The sequence below is a fragment of the Bos indicus genome, chromosome 26, assembly GCF_029378745.1.
Source record: "Bos indicus isolate NIAB-ARS_2022 breed Sahiwal x Tharparkar chromosome 26, NIAB-ARS_B.indTharparkar_mat_pri_1.0, whole genome shotgun sequence".
In the NCBI taxonomy this organism is placed as follows: domain Eukaryota; kingdom Metazoa; phylum Chordata; class Mammalia; order Artiodactyla; family Bovidae; genus Bos; species Bos indicus.
Genome location: NC_091785.1, coordinates 826004 through 847546, shown reverse-complemented (window position 1 = coordinate 847546; position 21543 = coordinate 826004). Strand labels below are relative to the sequence as shown.

The following is a 21543-nucleotide window of genomic DNA, read 5'->3' as shown; positions in this document are numbered from 1 at the left end:
GTTCCTGTGTTTGGCATTTCAAATGAAAACTGGACCTGGCCTTACAAGTACCAGACTAAGCAAGAAATTTGGGAGTGAAATCTTGGATATCTGTCTATGGCAAGTGTTATATCAGCACATACAATCTGCCCTCGTAAATCCACCTGGGAGAGACATAAAACCTGGCCCGGACTCTCTATTCCAAAGGTAGGTCCGCTGGGCTCCAGGACCAAACCCCTCAGGATTGCGCAAACTCAGTTGCTACCTCTCTTGGTCTCTTCCTCCTCCCTCCTCTTGTGGCTGTCAAATTCCGTACTCAACACTTCCTAAAGGTCCGGGACTAAGCTCCGCGCATGCTCAGTATCAGCCCGGGTGCTTAATACACACGTGCTGACGGACAGTCGCGGCGCCTGCGCGGTAGCTGCCTGGAGTCAGTGCCCTTAGGACGGACGCCTGTCGCACCTTGACTCCTGCTGTCCGCGCGAGCCGGTTTGTGCTCACTGTCCTGTGCACACCCTTGCAAGCATCGGCGCCATGAGTATGACTTCCAGCGTACGAGGTGAAGTGGGGCATGGGAGTGGGTGCCGCTGGCGGCCTGCGCACTGGTTGCAGCTTACTCAGCACCTCCTTGGACTGATACAGCTGCCGTGCGTTCCCGCCAGTCCTGTAACCTTGAAATACAGAAGGGCAAAAGCTCCGCGGGCCTGCAGGCTCCCCGGGCCGCATGGGGCAAGGGGGTGAGATCAGGCTACGATCGCGGGGCATGCGTGCCGTGGGAGCCATGCGTGCCGTGGGAGCCATGCAGGTATCTACCCAGGTCTAGACCTCGTTTCCCCTAGCTAGCTAAACCCTAAATCCTAATGATCCCACTACGCTGCTAGCTTTTCTTGTTCTCCCCTGAAACTCCTGTTAGGTCACAGGGCTTGGGGAAAAAGGAAAGGTGAAAACAAAAGCAAAAAAACAAACAAACCAAAAAACCCTTCCCCCTTCTCAAGGTTTAAATCACCGTGGAGCGAAAACGTGGATTTCCTGCAGCTCTCAAGCTATGCATGACTAATCACATCTTAGTTTTGCACATTTTTTTTAAAAGGAAGAAACCCAATCCGAGGTCTTCAGTTTTACCAGTTTGGGGTTTTTTTTTTTCTTTTTTCTTTTTTTTTCAATTACGCCTCTGGCATCTGGCGCTCGGTGGCGGTAGTCCAGGAGAGAGGATTGAAAACAGTTCGTTGAGCCTTCACGTTGCTCAGCCTTGCTTCCCTAGTGCTGGTACCTAGCTTTCTGAAATGTTACTTCACAGAAGGTCCGATTAAAATTAAGGGACTTTCTAGAAGTCAATTAATATGGAGCTTCACTTTATAGCAACTCTTAGTGGTAGTATAATTGTCAGTATAATAATGTATACCCGCTGCGTGATAGAAGTGATCTTTGCCCAGATATAAAACACCACACCTCAAGGTTTGGTTCCCTGTAAAAGTAGTTAGGTAAAGAGATTGTCCAGAAGTTAATTTAAAATAGCCTTATTGATTCATGTAGTGCCAGGTTCTGTAACAGATCCCTGGTAACTTGTGCCCTAATTTTGTAATAGATTCTATAAATTGGAGAATTCACTTGTAGCCAAAAGTTACCTAACTGAATGAGAGTGATAACGCATGACATTTTTAAGTTACTAATGCAGTATATAAGAGCTGGTTATTTGCACAACTTATTTTCAAGTTTTGAAAGTTTTTATTTCACCTAAAAGCATAAGGATTGTTGTGAGGACCAAAGCCTTTGTAAATCACCTCTACTTTCACAAATACTGTGCCTTCTTTCACAAATACTGTGGTGTGGCAAGGGACAGATCCATTTAGATCTCAAATTCTCCTACTCTGTTTTTAAACCAAACCTGTTCATTGCTATAGATTGAAAATCAGCTTAAATTTTTTGATTTGGGGGAGGATGATCATGTCATTTCTCAGTTCAGATTAGATCAGATCAGTCGCTCAGTCGTGTCCAACTCTGCGACCACATGAATCGCAGCACGCCAGGCCTCCCTGTCCATCACTAACTCCCGGAGTTCACTGAGACTCACATCCATCGAGTCAGTGATGCCATCCAGCCATCTCATCCTCTGTCGTCCCCTTCTCCTCCTGCCCCCAATCCCTCCCAGCATCAGTCTTTTCCAATGAGTCAACTCTTCGCATGAGGTGGCCAAAGTACTGGAGTTTCAGCTTTAGCATTTCTCAGTTAAGTAAGTGAATTATATATATGCTTTATAGTTTGTGTATATATTATATTGTTATAAAGGGAATAGGATGGTATTTGGCACTGGACAGAGGAGCCTGGTGGGCTACAGTCCATGGGATCACAAAAGAGTCAGACATGACTTAGCAACTAAACCCACCATAACAACAAAGCACGAAATAAATAAATGTTAAATAAAAAATAAAAGGGTGTGTATATGCATGCAGAATTCTTGTTTATATTCAGGTAAAAAAATAATGGGTGGGAGACTTCCCTGAGGGTCTGGTGTTTAGGACTCGGGACAGATGGAGTAGCAAATCTCTTAGAAAAAAGCTTCATCTAAATTATTTCATCTGATTGATGATTGTCATTTACAGATTTATTGCTACTTCTGTTTCAGGTATTCCTTTGGAAAAGGTGTGTGGATTCATTACATATTCTAATGTATTGTCTATAGATATAAGATAAAGTCAAGCATGTATCTGCTGATACTTTTTAAGTTGACCTATCTTTATACTTAGAAGTGTCTCTTAATAGTAAGCTGCTGGGGTGGCTCAGATGGTAAAGAATCCGCCTGCAATGCAGGAGACCCTTGTTTGATCCCTGGGTCGGGAAGATCCCCTAGAGAAGAAAATGGAAACCCACTCCAATATTCTTGCCTGGAGAATTCCATGGACAGAAGAGCCTGGCAGACTACAGTCCGTGGGGTTGCGAAGAGTCAGACATGACTGAGCAAATGTCACTCACTCACTTCCAATGCAGGGGTCCTGGGATCCGTCCTTGGTCGGAGAACTAAGACCCTGTATGCCACTCGCCTCACCCAAAAATTAAATAAATAAATTACAATAAGAATAATAAAATACATTTTAAAAAATAATGGTTGGGCTAGAAATAAAATGAATGCAGATCAGGTCAGGACATGAATCTGATGGAGGCAATGAGGATGAGTAATTGGAATTGTAATCCAACAATCCCAGTCAGAGACATGGTTTTTGGTACCCACTTTTTTTCTTTACTGATGTATAATTGACATTCTTATACCAAACTTTTTACGTAATGTCTGTGAGTGTGTGTTTGTATGTGTCCATGTCCAATTCTTTGTGACCCCATGGACTATAGCTTGATAGACTTCTCTGTCCATGAAATTTTCCAGGCAAGAATACTGGGGTGGGTTGCCATTTCCTACTCCAGGAGATCTTCCTGACCCAGGGATTGAACCCGAAACTCTTGCATCTCCTGCATTAGCAGGCAGAGTCTTTATCACTGGTGCCACCTGAAAAGCCCCTTTTTATAGGACACCAAATATTTATTGCAGTTTTAGAAACTATAAGAAACATTAAGCAGCTTTCACTGCTACAGAGTCCCCGTTCTCAAATGACTCTTCTTCATACCCAATAGATGACTTCTAGGAAGTTTACTAAACTTCTTGCTCCTCTATATCTCTAAAACTCATTGAATCTGCTCTCTTAATCCCTTTCCTTCTACTTTAAAATAGGTGTTAGGCTATCTGCCTGGTGCTTTGTTATGTAACCCAAACCCTGAGCACTACAATGGAGGTGGTGGTGTAGTTACCAAGTGGTGTTTGACTTTTTGGGACCCCATGGACTGTAGCCCTCCAGACTCCTCTGTCCATGGGATTTTCTAGGCAAGAATACTGGAGTGGTTGCCATTTCCTTCTCCAGGGAATCTTTCCAACCCTGGTCTCCTATGTTGCAGGGGGATTTTTTACCGACTGAACCATCAGGGAAGCCACCACCACTACAATGCATGTAACCAAAACTAATCCTCTGACTGTTATATTGTTGTCTCTTTTATTGAAACTAACTATAATTTTCCATTCCATTTAATCTCAACATATAAAAATACTGCTTGGGTTCAATAGATTTATCGAGTCATTTAAAGGATTTGTTTTTTATCTGAGAAGGAATGTGCAGATCATACTGCAAATAAAGGAGATAGCTCCTATAGGTTATAAGCAATATATAATGAAGCTCCTATAGGTTATAAGCAATAAATAATGAAGGGACTTGGGAGCTATCGATGAAACAAGATTGGCAGAGAATTGATATTTGTTGGAGCTGAGTGAGGGTAAGTGGGAGTTCATTACACTATTTTCTATGTTGATCTGAAGCATTCCATAATGAAGTTTTATTTTTAATCTCAGGAAGTATTTGAATTCCACACTTTGATACTGAAGGATAAGACGAGGCCAAAGAGAAGTCATTTTTATGAAAGCAATGTGATAGTAGGATGGACAGATGGAGTAGCAAATTCAAATTATAAATCTGTTATATCTTTTTATTAAACTAACATTGGACACTGCCTGTACACTGGTCCTGGAAAGAAAAACATTACCAGGCATATCCTACAGATCTGAGAGAGACCCAAGAAAGGCAGAGACTTAAGCACAGCTCCCCTCCCCCTCTCCTGAGGTGGAGGGTACATTCTGATTCCATGGCAGTTGACACTGGTTAGGAGAGAACAGTTTGGGGCCGAAAAGGGGCTAAAGGAAAAGAAGCAGGGTGAGATTTCTGTCTTGGGTTAAAGCAAATGATTCCCACAGTAAAGAAAAGTTAAGAAATGAGTTATAAATGAGGGTATGGGATTTGGGAACAAGTTGATGTTTTCTCTATCTGTAGTTAATACTAAGAAAACTAAAGATTATATACAAAGAATGTAAGCCAAGGGAAGAGTAAGAAAGAGAAGGATTATTTAAAAATGTATTTTTTTGTATTTTCTGTATTGGCATATGTGATAATTGTGTAGATAGAAAGCATGGTTAAGCAAAGGAAGGCTTTGATCTAACTATAGCACTACTTACATTGAGAGAGGCGCACAAAAAAGGGAAGTAAGGATAACTAGAAGAGGCAGAAATGAAGCTCAGGATATTTCTGGACCCCAGTTTTGAAAGAATGTCTGAAAGGTGCCAACTGAAATATCTTTAGAAATTAGGTCTTGATAAAATCCCTTGTTTACCCTGAGATTGTGTCTGTTCATAGATGTATACACTATCAAGAACTAAATGTTACTTGGGTTTTGCTTATTGCTTTTATCTGTTTACTGTCTTCGGTTTTCAATTCTTTGTCCATTGTAATTGTTGACTTTGGAATCCATCATTATTCTCATCTATCTCCGTATAGTTTCCTTTTCTCTCTTTTCCCTAGAGTTGCCAATGGCATCCATAGCTTTTTGCCAGAAAGACTGATTCAGGCTGCAGTAATGAAATGATAAAACAGCAACATTTTTCTTATTCTGGGAACTTTTACATCTGTCTCTAATGAGGTTAGAGAATTAGAATTTGGGAAGGAGGGAGGGATGGAAGTTGTTTTCTTAAGACCTTATCTAACTCTATGATTCTATCAAACTCATTGGAGCAAATGCAAAGCCATTTCCCTAGCACACATATGGTGCCGTGAAATTTATATACTGTCATAAGTGACCCTCCTTGGGTTAGGTTAACAGAGTACATGTTTTGAGACAAATTAATCCTAGCCAATTGTAGTTGTTTCTCAGTCTCAGACATTTATATAATATGTAGGTGCCATTAGAACAAGTATGTTAGCAATACTTCAAATTTCACCTCCAAAGTAAGTAGTAACTAAGATCAACAGCATTTAGGGAATTATTTTATTTCAGTCTTTTGGCTGTTTCCCACTTTTAAGTTTGCCCTAAGGATTCAGCATTCAGAAGACATAATTGAATATATACCTTCGAAGCTCTATTTTAGCCCATTTTGTGATGGGTAATTAGCTATTCAGAGTGGCTTTCCCTTAGCTAAGACATGGATTCCCATACCTCCTGACATTTTATTAAGGGAATTCCATGATTGAAAAAATGCATCAGAAAGGAAGATCTTGAATCAAACTAGAAATCAGAGCTAGTGTCAGCCCTGCTTGGAGTTGCCACAGAATGATACTATGAAGCAGGTAAAATTCAAGACAGGGAACTCTCCGGCAATCCAGAGGTTAGGAGTCCATGCCTTTATTGCCATGGGCCTGGGTTCAATCCCTGGTCAGGGAATTAAGATCCCATAAGATGCACAGTGGAACCAAAAACAAAAAATATATATCCTTTATCACTGAGGGAAAAAAAAAAACGTTTGTAATAAAGAAATTTTTTAACAATTTTTGATTAATGAAATATAGCATTCAAGACAAATCTATACAAGGTGTGTAGCTGAAAATATCTTTCAATGAGGCCAAAGGTTTGAAGCTGTCAAATGACTTATTAACTTTTCGCAGTCATGCAGCACATGGGAAGGGCATAAAGTTAATGTTTGTTTTAGGGGATTATAGCAGGGAGGAATAGAAGGGTTACGTTGCCAGAAAAACAAACTAAATTTTTTCGCAGATAAAAATACTGTGGTTGAAAACAGGAGCCAAGGAACATGCTAATTAGAAACACTTGATAAAAACTAAATTATTAAACAAGCTAGAAGAGAAGACTAAGATAAAAGTAACTAAGTGGGAGAATGGTTATTTCCTTCCATTAGAGTTTTGTAAGAATGAGCTCCAATTTTTATATAAATTGTATCTTATATAGATACAATTAGATTCAGTGATTACTCACATTAGTACAATAAGAAATTTGACTCAGTAGTGCAAGTAAGCCATACAGTTAATTATTCATTTTATGTTTTTATTTGGCTTTGGAATGTGTTTTTTGTACTTATCTCTCTAGGGCTTTATTTGATAGTCTGGGAACTTATTTCAAACACTGAGAAGATCTGACTCAGGAAATGCTGGGACGCAGTCCAGTGTGTTTATCCTGACCCCTGTTCAACTTTTTCCTGCAGTCCACTCCATGCTGGGACTAGACAACTCTCCTCTGAGGCTGAGGCTAACCAGACTATGCAGCACCCTCTTCTCTCCACAATTCTCTGGAACTGGGGTAGTTGTTAAGTGCTTGGATTTCCAAAGGATCCTTGAAAAGCTACTTTAAAAAAGAATAAATAGATGGCCTATTAGTCAAGCAAATAATTGGGCAGGAAAATGTCATTTTTTTTTTTTTTTTTTTTTAACACTGAAAACATTTTGTATTGAGGTTTAGTCTGTTAACAATGTTGTGATAGTTTCAGGTGAATAGTGAAGGGACTCAGCCATACAAACAGTCATTAAATTTAAAATGAATTTGTAGAGAATTCAGATCATCCACTACTGGATCATGGAAATTTAGAATTTATTAAAGGAGAATCTAACTAATTATATTAATTATATTTTCTATGAAATTAGTATATTCTGGTTTTTATTTTAATGAGACACTTTGAAATTAAAAAACAAAAAAAATTTGCATGACTTGAAGACCAGAATACTGCTGGATATATTCCTTTGAATGTTTAATATTAAGGCTTGGTTTAATTTTGTCCTTTCTTGCTTTTTCTTTGGATAGCATTTCTCTTTGAAGTTATTCCTTTTTAAATGACTATAGGACCTATTTAAATGAACTCTGATGAGTCATTTTGTTAACATAATCACCTCCTGATAGTAAGAGGGATAAGGGGTTCTTGTTTGTAATCTGAATTTTTATGGCCTTATTTGTAATCTGAATTTTGTTATGTATCAGGTTTTTTTTGCTTTTTTTTTAAGCAATGTGCAGGCTCACAGGTTACTTTAAATCTGTTTATGAACACTTTTAAATGATTACTAAGCCTTGTTTTTCCTTCTCCAACCATGAAATAATTTTTAAGTTTCTCTTCTATCTTAATTTAGCTAACATCACTCAATAGAAAATACACAGTTGCCTCCATAAGGGCTGGGGAAAGTTTTAACAAGGGACCACTACACCAGTGTGTTTTGATCATTTTATTAACATTAAAAACCTTTGACTGTTGGGATACTTAATACTCAAAACTTGGATTTCCTGAATGTTCTTGTTAGATTATTAGTATGCATTTTGGTTTTGATAATTATTCCTGTTTTCCTTCCCTATTCTAGTTGAATGGATCGCAGCTGTTACCATTGCTGCTGGAACAGCTGCAATTGGTTATCTAGCTTACAAAAGATTTTATGTTAAAGATCATCGCAACAAATCTATGGTAAACCCTCACATCCAGAAAGATAACCCCAAGGTAGTACATGCTTTTGATATGGAGGATTTGGGAGATAAAGCTGTGTACTGCCGTTGTTGGAGGTCCAAAAAGGTAAGAGAAACAAGTCCTTTATGTCAATGTCATTTTTAATGTAACATTTCTTTTTAAACTATTCTGTCAAGCTGGCATCACCATGAATTGTTAAGATATCTGTTCTTTGGGCTTCCCTGGTGTCTCAATCGGTAAAGAATCCACCTGAAATGCAGGAGACCTGGAGTCCTTGGATCGGGATGATCCCTTGGAGAATGAAATGGCAACCCATTCCAGTATTTTTGCCTGGAAAGTCCCATGGACGGAGGAGTCTGGTGGGCTGCAGTCCATAGGGTCTCAAGAATCAGACACAACTTAGCAACTACACCACCAGCACCACCATCCATTCTTCTTTTCTTTCTCTTTTTAATGGAATCTCTGTTTTCTCTATTTTCTGTGTACTCTTCAGGAATATATTTACTGAAATGTATAACCAACATGCAGTAAAGTTACATCACACCCTTGTTGAGTTAGGTGAATGTAACCATATTCTTTGCCAAAGAAGAAGGAAAAATTCCTTTGCTTATGTTTAGAATTTCCTCCCCAAGTGTGTCTTAGTGTCCACTATCCCAGGAAAAGGAGTATGCAGCCTAAATAAAAAGAGAAACAAAAAATTAAATAAACTAATAAATAAATACAAAGAGAAATAGGTCTTTTTTTCTTTCCTCTCTCTCTCCTCTTGGGATTTCAAGCTCCTGGATTCTAGGATAAGTTTTGGAAATATCTAGAGATTCATCTGAAACTATCACGACATTGTTTGTTAATTAGCTAGTAGCTCTGTTGGTAAAGAATCCTCCTGCAGCGTAGGAGACCTGGATTCAATTCCTGGGTCAGAAAGATCCCCTGGAGAAGGGATAGGCTACCCATTCCAGTATTCTTGAGCTTCTCTTGTGGCTCAGCTGGTAAAGAATCTGCCTACAATGCAGGAGACCTGGGTTTAATCCTTAGGTTGGGAAGATCCCCTGGAGAAGGCTACTACCCACTCCAGTGTTCTGGCCTGGAGAATTCCATGGACTATACAGTCCATGGGGTCGCAAAGAGTCAGACATGACTGAGTCTTTACTTTATACCTCAATAGAAAATAAGTTTTTTTTTTAATAAATAAAAATTAAATGCTAGTTTAAAAAAAAAGAAAGAAATATCAAGAGAAACTATTAGAAAATTGCCCCTGAAGATTTCTTACCTAGTACATATGTACTGACCCTGTATCCTAAGCTTTCTTTAAGCTGCAACTCCTATATTTAAATATCTAACACAAGATTTTTTTGTATCTTTTTTTCTTTTGTGAGAATTGCATTTTATCAAGTTCCATTTGGAAGTATCTCTGTGATACCTGCAGCTTCTAGATAATGATGACAGCTAGTGATCTAAAGATGGTAAAATGTTCTTCTAAGGTCATCTTGAAAAGCTTCATACATTGAATGACTTCAGAATTTCTGGTATATTTAGAGAAATATGATGGCATACTGTGTGTACTGCCACTATTTAGCATTTAAATAAAATAGGTTTGATACTATGAGGCCTAAGAACATAGACAATAAAAACGATGTATCTACTTCTGAAACCATGTTGTATCTACTTCTGAAACCATGTTGTATCAGGGACCTCGTCCCACAGTGGAAAGCCATTATCACAAATTACATATTGCAGATAAGGAAAAAGTCACATACCAGGTACTGGAAAGCATATTCTACTTACCCCTTTCTCTGGCTGCAGTTGATGTTGTATAATCCAGTGGTGACACACCACTTAGATTATGTCATTCTGTTTGAAAACTGCTTGATGAACATAAGGAATATGAACCAAAAATTAATAGTCCCATTACAACAAATTGTTCCTTCACAAGAGCACTGTTCATTTGGAGTGTGGGATTGTTTATACGTACTCTTGAGGTTGCTAGAAAATAATCCTCAATAATATTCTATAGTCTAGATTTGCGTTTTTTTTTTTTTAATTAACACCTATAATAGGTTTCATTCTCTAGTTGCTCACCAAGATACAAAAAGTAATATCTTTAGAAATTAAGGAATTTCTAAGTCCAGAGTTGTATTGATTCTTTAGTCAGTGATCTAAAATAGTTCATTTAGCTTCTATTACTAGATACATACATGAGAACACTTGAAATAGTGAAACAGCAGGTGTCATAAATATGTACAGTTGGTGCACTATGAGTGCTTTAAATGAAAGAGCTTGTTACACTGTGGGCTCGAATTTTCTGGAAAGACATAGTGATATCCATAGGAATTCAATTGCCCCCTGGGAAGATGAATCAATGAAGACTCTAGTCTGATCCTTGTACCTGCTTCCTCAAAAGAATAAGTCTGAATCAAAAATCTTAAGTACCAAGGAAACAGTTCACCTCAAACTGGGAGTTGAACCTGTGTGCAGGGTCTCGAACCCAGCCAGAACCCTGCTTGGGACTGTAGCCCATGTGGTAGGGACTAGAGCCCAGTATTCCAATGATCTTATATGGAGGCTTAAGTTCTAGTGGAAGTCGACTTGTTTGCCATCTTGGACCTGTTTGGTTCTAATCAGTTTATGTCGTGTCCTTAGGCTACATCATTCTTTTAAAGATTGTGCCCTGCGCCTTTCCCTCCTGTTTCACCTTCGAAAGGAGTTTGCCTCCTGACATGGGGGAGCTCCCTGTCAGGGAGTTCAGACATAAAGTTATACTTAAACCAGAGTGCTCACTGTGGGGAATGAAGAAAAACGAACAGATATATGAAACATTTTGAAGGAAGGATTAGCCAGTGAAGGAAGGATTAGCTGTGAATGATTTGTGTGGAAGACTGAGGGAGGAAAACTGAAGCTCACTGAAGTGTCTTGCTTAAGATAGGATAGTAGGGTTAGACCAGATGGTGCGATCAATGGAAATAAGGAATTCAGAATGAATGGCTGATTTTTCAGGACACCAATGATAAGTGCAATTTCAAAGAGTGACATTGAGGTAACATTTGAATAGAAACATACAGCAGTCTGAAGTGTGGGACTAAAGTTGAGACATCAGGGTTGGAGATAGCAATCAGCAGAACTGTGAGCCAAGTGTAGGAATGCAGCAGATCCTTGGTACAGATAAAAATCAAGGAAGGGCTAAGTAAGAAATCTCTGGAGAATTTTCTGTGTCTTCTAAAAAGGAAAAAGAGTCAAAAAAAGGAGATGAAATGGACACCAGAGTTAAATGAAAACTAATAATATCATGGCTTCAGAATGAAAAAGGGAAAAGTTTCAAAGAAGATTTTGTTATGAACATCAGTGTGTGCAAAAGACAAGGAGGTGAATAGACTATTAAACTAAGACTATGGGGTTAAGCAATTAGGCAATTGACCTTTTGGCATCATTTGAACAGAATAATTAGAACAGGAGCTGTGTCCAAGTTGATTATAGTATGAATGTGTAAATATGACACTGCATGGAAAGAAAAATACGATGACTGCTTGAGTGAAGCTAAGTAAAGAGTGTTTGCTTTGGTTGGGTGTTTGGACTGCAAGGAGATCTAACCAGTTGATCCTAAAGGAAATCAACCCTAAAGATTCATTTGAAAGATGGATGCTGAAACTGAAGCTGCAATACTTTGGCCATGTTATACAAAGACACAACTCATTGAAATTAACCCTGATACTGGGAAAGACTGAAGGCAAAAGGAAAAAGGTGTGGCATAGGATGAGATGGTTAGATAGTATCACCAACTCAATGGACATGAACTTGAGCAAACTCCAGGAGGTGGTAAAGGACAGGAGCCTGGCATGCTGCAGTCCATGGGGTCACAAATAGTCGGACATGACTAAGCAACTGAACAACAGCAACAAAGGGTCAATAAAGCAAATATGGGCTTTTACAAACTAAGATCTCAAGTATTTCAGGAAAAATCACAAATGGACACAAGCTAATGGGTTAAATGTTTCAGTTTTCTCAATGTCTTTTTTCTTTTTAAGCTTGTCTTTTATGTCATTATTAATCCTTTTTGCATCTATGATTTGTCTGTTCTGAATTTTCACTGAAGCTTGGGCACTTTTTATTCCCCCATGAGTGGATTCAGAGATCACTTTGAATGCTTTTCAAATTAGTGGATGTGCTTGTTCTCCAGAAATTTTTGAAAACTCCGCACATTCCTGAGGTTCTTTAAGGTTGTCACACAGGTGTCAAGTCATATATTTACATGTCTATGCACAGAAGGCCTATAACTGATAACTTTGATTAGATGGCTATATTGAGTTTTTATTCAGTAGTTTTTCTTCATATAAATGAGTTTTTATAATATTAATAATATGACAAAATTTAAGCTCCTATCCAAAAAAAAAAAGTTTCATGTGATATAAACTAATTCAATTTTAATTCATTCTTTTTTTATCAAAGTATAGTTAATTTACAATATTGTTTAAGTTTCAGTGTATATGTTTGGCTGGGTCCCTTTGCTGTTCACCTGAAACTATCACAACATTGCTTGTTAATCAGCTATACCCCAATACAAAATAAAAAGTTAAAAAAAAATATCGTGTAAGTTTCAGGTGTACAGTGTAGTGATTCAGTTTTGGGGTTTTTTTTCTTTTTTTTTTTTTGCTGATTATATTCCATTATAGGTTATTACAAGATATTGGATATAATTCTCTGTGCTATATAGGAAATCCATGTTGCTTATCTATTTTTTATGTGTGGTAGTTTGTATCTGTTAATCCCATACTCTTAATTTGTCCATCTCCCCTCTAATTCATTCTTAAGGTACAGTCACTAGTAACCTGTTGTGTGTTTCTAACATTTTGAGCAGTTTTCTCAGACCTGATGAATCAGATCTCTTAGTCATGTTCAGAAATTACATGCTTTTAACATGCTTCATTCCTCCTCTCTTCCCACCCACACCCCGACCCCCTGGTGTGGCCTCTGCTCTTCAGAAACTGGCCTGTTTCATAGTATTTCACAAAAGGGCTATCCCTAAGTAAAGTGAGAGAAAAAGGAGCCAATACAAAGGAAATGATTTTAAAACAACTACAGGGAGAAATCCCATCTGAGACAGTGGTAAGAGACTGGAAGGAAACAAAAGTACAAGCAATGATTTGAGATTCGCCCTTAACAAGAAATAGTCTTTCGAAACAAGGTGAGGGAACCTTGATATCAAAGGAACAGTGTTCAGCAGTCTTACTAGATTCCCACCCACTGAAAGTGAAAGTGAAGTTGCTCAGTCGTGTCCGACTCTTTGTGACCCCATGGACTGTAGCCTTCAAGGCTCTTCCCTCCATGGGATTCTCCAGGCAAGAGCACTGGAGTGGGGTGCCATTTCCTTCTCCAGGGGATCTTCCCTGACCCAGGGATCGAACCCGGGTCTCCCGCATTCCAGGCAGACGCTTTAACCTCTGAGCCACTAGGGAGCCCCTTACGCACCTCAAATAGGTTACATCATTTACTGAGTTATGTGGTGACCATTAGGTAGCCAGGAGAAAGTTTGAACAAGGACCGAAGGAGAAAGCAGACTAAGAAATAAGAGGAAAGATGAGCCAGTTCATATCAGGAGCTCAACTGAAATTGAAATGTAACTGGAGAATCATTTTCTTTCCTTTACAACTTCAGAATTTGAGTTGGGGTTTTTTGTTAGTGGTGGGTTTGTTTTTGTTTTGAGGGCCTGGGGTGTGATTATGGAAAGTCTCCATCCCATTAATGGTTAGAGGTGTGTTGCACTGACTCCCTTTGCTCACAGACACAATAGTCTAAACATTGGTTACATTGCTTGCCCAATCCATATGAAGACAGTCTTGTAAAGTCTTAATTTTTTCTTATGTATTTTCCTATTATATCTACTATCTTATGCTTAATATTGCTCAAGTTAAGTATATAAGAATGGTATAAAATGTCATATTCTCTCTTGTAGTCTCAAAGATCTCATTGCTTTTATTTTCTTTCTCAACCAAAGCAAGTTCATTCCTCAGAACAATTTATGGTAATGAGCCAGATTGCCCCAGGCAGCCTCCTTGGAAATTATAATCCAAACTCTAATTAAAAATACAAAGTTTAGAGAAGGAAGATTCAATTTTTTTTTTTTTAATTTTTGCAACTAGAGTAGATAATTCAAGGAGTATTTATTTATCTCCATGTTGAATCTCCCTAAAAACAGAAACAGCTTAATTTGGGATGTGGGAATCAACCATTAAGAAGAAACACATTTTGTGTTTTCTTATGAACATCCTGCCAAGTTTGCTAACTTTCCAAGAGGAGAACAAGGATTTCTAGGATTTTTTCCCCTAAACATTTATTCCCATCTCTTCTCCACACCCTGTATTCTCTAGTTGTAAAGCTGTTTGGGATTTGTAATTTTCTAATTGGGTTAACAAATGATAGGATATTTTCTGGACATACAGAGAATGCAGCCAATTTAATTCTCAAAGTTTTCTCCAGGATTTGTTAATAAACAAACAATGACATCTTAGAACAAATTTAGAATCATCTGTGAGCTAAATGTTTTCTCCTTATCAATTTTCTGATTCTTTTAAGTATTAATACTACATGAACTGAATTAAATATACCTTTTTTTTTTTAATTTCAGCCCTTTGCTTGACATTTTTAACACATTTAAAATTTTAAATGAAAGAGGGCTAATAAAATTCATGTTTTCATTATATTATTATTTAATACAAAACTGCTGTACTTTCTAGATTATGCTCAAAAGTATATATCCACCACCTTTTCTTTCTCTTGCACAGAAAGGTAAAAAATGAAACAAGACACTTTCTGAAAAACATAAATATTGTCAGATAATTTGCCACTTGAATTTTTGTGCCAATAATTACCATTCTTTAGTTTATACTGTATTTAGAAATATGAGTTAATTTTAATAAATATATTTCATTAATACATATAGCATATTATGAAATTTCTAATCCTTTCTTGAAATAACTCATTTTGGCTCTTTGTTGTTTGTTGGAAAAGAAAAAGTTGAATCTTTTCATCATCTTAAAATAAGAAATCTCTAATAGATAAATACAGAATGCCTAATCTTCACATGAAGTTTGGGAAATTATTCTAATATTAGGTAATATAGGAAGTACTATTAAAAGATGTATTGGCCTCTGAACAGAATGATTTTGAATCCTGAGTTAACATTTTAAAGGAATTCAAAGCTTTATATACTTTTTTAAAAAAAGCATAAAAGTTAATTAAGAAATAGCCATGATCTACTTATTCACTCCTTTTTTCTGGAGGAGAAACATAAGTGAAAGTCACTCAGTCGTGTCTGACTCTGTGACCCCATGGACTATACAGTCCATGGAATTCTCCAGGCCAGAATACTGTAGTGAGTAGCTATTCCCTTCTCCAGGGGATCTTCCCAACTTAGGGATCAAACCCAGGTCTCTTGCATTGCAGGTGGATTCTTTACCAGCTGAGCCACAAGGGAAGCCCTTTGGAGGAGGGGTGGGAAGTATAATTGATTTACAATGTTGTCTTAGTTTACAGCAAAGTGAATCAGTTATACATATACGTATATCCACTCTAGTTTCTTTGCCTGTATAAATTAACCGAGTAGTTAACCTATTTTATATACAGTAGTGTGTATATTTCAATCCCTATTTATGAAAATGAAGGTTTTTTTTTTTTTTACAATGCAAACCTTTTTTCTCACTGTAAAATCACCTGTGTTTGTATATTAAATATATGTCACTTTGAAATGCTGTTCTTTGCTGTGGAATACATTTCCATTTGATTTTTGTATGGCCTGTTTTGTCATCCATGCAAGAAAACCCTGAAAGCTTGAGTTCATCTTTTTGCTGCAAGGACTTGTTTGTAATATGAATATACTGTGCCACATCTTATTGACAGAAACAATTTAAATTTCATATATATCACATTTGTATTGCTACCCCAGGATAGATTTTACATCTAGAAATTTACAATATGATACCTTGAGTTTTTTTCAAGGTAGTTTTTAACTAATTTACTGCCCCTCAGAATTATATACAGATAGTAAAATTAAAATTGAATTTCTTTAATATCAACTAAATATTATTTTAGTCTTAGACACATTTCATCAAGGTTAAAGATTATATACCATCATTGTCTGGTTTCAGGTACTGAAAATTATACTTCCTTGGTGGAGTAATAAGGTGATCTTACTCTTCAGACCAAGACTCCTAGCATTTTACTCTTCTAAATAGGCCCCTTCAGTGGAAGAATGTACCTTATACCAAACAGTGAAGCTAGATTCTAGAGTGAAGGTATGTTCCAGACAAAAAGAATAAAACAAAGATTCTAGGTATCATCATTTGACATGAAATAAAAGTAAAAGGTAAAATATAGAAGGAAAGAAAATAATTTACTGATAATTGTAAAATCCTGAGAAACACCTAAAAACATTGTTGAGTTCTTATTTTTATCATTTAACAATAAAAAGGATATACTTGCAAAAAACAGGTGATATACAGGCACACACACACAAATATATATTTATATATATGTGATATATATCAAGAATAGTCAGATATGAAAATATATACTTAATACCTGTAAAACATATAAAGCAGAAATGTTCATATCAGAAAAATGCATGAGACCTAAGGATGAAGAACAGAAGAGAAATAGGACTTGGCTGAAAAACTCTCAAGTTTATTTGGAAGAATAAATAGGTAAACGATAAATCGGAAATTTTAACAAAGAAGAAATGTGAAGGAAAACCAGCCCTACCTAATACTGAAGCAATTTTAAACACAGTCATTATCTCGAAGTAGGCTGATGACTGTGATAGTGTGGAACCTATAAATAAGCACTTTATATGTAGACTTAGTTTTGATAAAATTTTAAATAAAGATATAACAATTTGGGAGGCAACCACTTCTAATAATACGGAAGCAACAGGTTCTTAAGTGCTGTTATTAGAACAGCATTTTGCAAATTGCAGTCCACAGAACATGAAGATAATGGACGTCAAAGAAGTGTTTGTAAATCCAGTCAGCCTGGGAAATTTGAGGTTAAAATTGTGTGTGTATCTGTGTGTGTTTTTATTGGAGAATAATTGCTTTACAGTATTGTGTTGGTTCTGCCATACGTCAACATGAATCAGCCACAGGTATACATGTGTCCTTTCCCTCCTGAACCACCCCTCCCAACTCCCACCCCATGTGTGTGTGTTTTTAATAGTAGATCCTCTTTAAAATAATAATACATGTTGTTAACCAGGAGAACTGTATACGTTTTTTGTATATGAAATGAAACCAAATCAGAGTATTTTGCAGGACTTCTTAGTTTGCAGAGCTCACTTTGGGAAACACTGTGTTAAATATTTAGTTTTGTCCCCTTTCCTCCCACTGGACACCAAAATGTCTGTTTTATCTAAAATGTGAGATCTTGAAAACAAATGGAAATTTATCACATCTCCAGGAGAAAGAAGTCTCCATGATGGATGTTAACAAGGGAAATACTGGCTTATTTGTATGAAAGAGAAATTAAGGATGTGAACAAATAAAATAAAAAGGGTTGGGGTGAAAAATTGCCAAAAAGTTGATTAGCAAGGATAATGAACAGATTGATTTTGAACAAATTATAAACTTAGACTCTTTCCAGTAGATAGGTCAGGGATACAATTCACTAGAAAGGAAATATGACTAGTACATAAACATAAAGAAGGTTTTTCACATCCATAAGCAGATATCACAAATGGAAATGCAGTTAATGATCTGTGTTTTATCCACAAGTCAATTTCTTCCTCCTCCTTAGTGTGTACACTTTATATATGCTCATTCAGAAAACCATCTCTAAGGTAGCCAAGAAAAATCTACTGAGTTATCATGTTATATATGTGAATTAAGTGTCATGCTACTCTGCCAAACGTAATACTGATTTTGCAGTTAGACATTTCACATTCTTTCTCTTCCTAGTTCCCACTATGTGATGGATCTCACACAAAACACAATGAAGAAACTGGAGACAACGTGGGACCTCTGATCATTAAGAAAAAAGACACTTAAATGGACAGTTTTGATGCTGCAAACCAACTTGTCATGATGTTTCCTGATTGCTTAATTAGAATGACTACCACTTCCGTCTAATTCACCTGCCCTGGGTTCTAGATGTGTGGTAAACTATAGCTTTCATATTCACGGCATTTGCCTTACACGTGGAACCATTGTGGTGCACATCTGTTGAAACAAGGAAAAACAAAAAACCAATCTCATGGCCTGTGGGTTATTTTGGTCTCTTAAGGATCTGTTTCTTTACATTTAAAACTGACATTAGAATATAGTTGTATGTCAAAGTTAACGAATTAAATTATTCTCAAAATCATGTATGTGCAGATTGTACTTGTAAGTTTCAAAGAAGAATTAATCACAATTTAATATTACTTAGCCTAGAAAGTAAAATGGGTGTGATTAAGCTACATTAATCTCCTAATGACAATCTAGGAAAAGCCTATTATGACCTTGGTTTTTTTCTTGATCGTAGTACTGATACTAAGAAAATACAGTTTCTGTGTTTTCAATCAAAATGAACTTTGAATGTTAATTCAATTATAAATGGGCCAGGTCAGTAATAAAGAGACAGTAACTTCTTTGTATTCATCTTCCTAGATATTTAATCAATTCATTAAGGAAACCAATAGTCGAAATTTAGATCAAAGTAGTAAGAGATTTTAAGTTGTCATGAAGGATGTCTTAAAATGTTATGTTCCAGAATTCTCATCAAGGAGTGGCAAGCACTTGAACTGGGGACACTGAAGGAATTGGAGCACATAATGCCAAGTCTCTTGAACACTAAATACACATCCTTGGCAGAAATAGTGATAATGAGGGTAGATCAAAGACATGGGAAGATTTTTATTTCCTCATTCTCAATCACCAGGCATACAGTTACAAAAGAAGCTATTTTGGAGAGAAAAATAAGAATTATATGCTCTTTTAAATTATATAATCTTAAAAGCAAAACTTTGAAGACAAGTTTTTGTTTATGTAATATTCTTCAAAGACAGACCAGTAACTTTGCATTTCATTGCTGATTTAGAAAAGAATATGAAAACTGAAGATAATGACAGGAATAGTTTATATATATATATATATATATATATATATATATATATATATGAAGACGTAGTTGGAAATTGACAAAGTTAACAGTAGTAATCAGTCATGTAGAATCCGGAATTACCTTGGAAGTAACAGGAGTCAGTGAAACCAAACATCAGTGTTATTATATTAAATATGCTCATTGGTATTTTTTAACATATTACTTTGTATATTACAGTAGATAGAGTTGATCCCAAAATTGTGTGTACCAGTTTTTAAGTAGTGCACATGACTTAGTTGAACTTGTCTTCAAGACACATCTTCACAAAATCTAAAGTTACTGAAACTGAGTGGGACCCTGTGGGGCTTTCTCCCAGGCCTTTCTGTCCCCCATTTCTTGTAGGCAAGACTCCAGCCATTATGACCTTCCACGAGTTGCAAAGGGTAGATTTGAACAGTTGCAAATCAAGAGAACAGCAGCCAAGAAATCACCTGAGGCAAGATTAAAAGAAGCAAAAAAGCTCATCAAGATTCAGTTCAGTTCAGTCGCTCAGTCATGTCCGACTCTGCGATTGCATGGACTGCAGCATGCCAGGCCTCCCTGTCTGTCACCAGCTCCCAGAGTTTACTCAAACTCATGTCCATCGAGTCGGTAATGCCATCTAACCATCTCATCCTCTGTCGTCCCTTCTCCTACTGCCTTCAATCTTTCCAGCATCAGGGTCTTTTCAAATGAGTCAGCTCTTCGCCAAAGTATTGGAATTTCAGCTTCAGCATCAGTCCTTCCAATGAATATGCAGGACTGATTTCCTTTAGGATGGACTTGTTGGATCTCCTTGCTGTCCAAGGGACTCTCAAGAGTCTTCTCCAATACCACAGTTCAAAAGCATCAATTCTTTGGCACTCAGCTTTCTTTATAGTCCAACTCTCACATCCATATGTGACTACTGGAAAAACCATAGCCTTGACTAGATGGACCTTTGTTGGCAAAGTAATGTCTCTGCTTTTTAGTATGCTGTCTAGGTTGGTCATAACTTTTCTTTCAAGGAGTAAGCATCTTTTTATTTCACGGCTGCAGTCACCATCTCCAGTAACTTTGGAGCCCCCCAAAATAAAGTCTGCCACTGTTTCCACTGTTTCCCCATCTATTTGCTATGAAGTGATGGGACCAGATGCCGTGATCTTAGTTTTCTGAATGCTTAGCTTTAAGCCAATTTTTTCACTCTCCTCTTTCACTTTCATCAGGAGACTCTTTAGTTCTTTACTTTCTATCATAAGGGTGGTGTCATCTTCATATCTGAGGTTATTGATATTTCTCCCAGCAGTCTTGATTCCAGCTTGTGCTTCCTCCAGCCCAGCGTTTCTCATGGTGTACTCTGCATATGAGTTAAATAAGCACAGTGACAATATACAGCCTTGACGTGCTCCTTTTCCTATTGGAAACCAGTCTGTTGTTCCATGTGCAGTTCTAACTGTTGCTTCCTGACCTGCATACAGATTTCTCAAGAGGAAGGTCAGGTGGTCTGGTATTCCCATCTCTTTCAGAATTTTCCACAGTTTATTGTGATCCACACAGTCAAAGGCTTTGGCATATTCATCAAGATTAGGTTCCTTATTTTATCAGAGACCACCTTTGATCCACTGTTAGAGAAACCCTCATCAAGCTCTCCAGTTGAGACAGTGTTTCAAGGGTGAAGCCAGGTTTGTCTCCCTTTGCCTGGTAAAGCAATAAAAGCCATCCTTTCTACTACATCCAAAACCGTCTCTGGGCTTTGATTGGCACCAGTGTACAGAGAGGCAGAGCCTTTGGTGATGGTACTACAAACTCTGATTCTACCTGAAAAATTCTTAGGGTGAATCTTTTCATGCCTCTTCCCCCCTTTTTATAATAAGGATGACTAGGTCAGCAATAGGATCATGCTTTTAAAGGTGAATTGCTTTAAAGAAAAATACATCTATGAACTCCCAGATTTACTGATGAAAGGACATCCTTTAAACAGACTAAGGTGTTTTTTTTTTTTTTTTTTTGGCCATGGCATGTGGGATCTTAGTTCCCTGACAAAGGATTGAGCCCATGCCCCCTCCTGTGGAAGTTGTGAGTCCTAACCACTGGACCACCAGTGAATTCTTCTGTAGTCTTAATTTTAAATTTAAAATGATAAATTATGAGTCATGCATTTTTATAGCTAGCAGAAGAAAAAAAACTAGTGCCAATTCTCAAATGGGTGAGTATGTTTATGGTAAAATTAG

The 21543-nt window shown here is 37.2% G+C and overlaps 1 protein-coding gene across 6 annotated transcripts in view; it reads left to right on the top strand.

Annotated features, from left to right (window-relative positions):
- CISD1 (CDGSH iron sulfur domain 1) overlaps nt 1–18577 on the top strand; it is a 324421-nt gene extending 305844 nt beyond the window's left edge. The window contains exons 1-4 of one of the 6 annotated variants that reach the window (XM_070780419.1): nt 393–538; nt 6998–7092; nt 8136–8341; nt 18172–18577. In XM_070780419.1, coding sequence (XP_070636520.1) covers nt 7053–7092; nt 8136–8341; nt 18172–18261 — 336 coding nt within the window. In that variant the 5' untranslated portion in view covers nt 393–538; nt 6998–7052 and the 3' untranslated portion in view covers nt 18262–18577. Of the gene's footprint in view, nt 1–380; nt 539–2145; nt 2210–4115; nt 4725–5464; nt 5485–6997; nt 7093–8135; nt 8342–18171 lie in introns of those variants that run through there. The other 5 variants (XM_070780418.1, XM_019953006.2, XM_070780417.1 and 2 more) reach the window with 5 other exon arrangements.
- Nucleotides 18578–21543: the final 2966 nt, after the last annotated feature.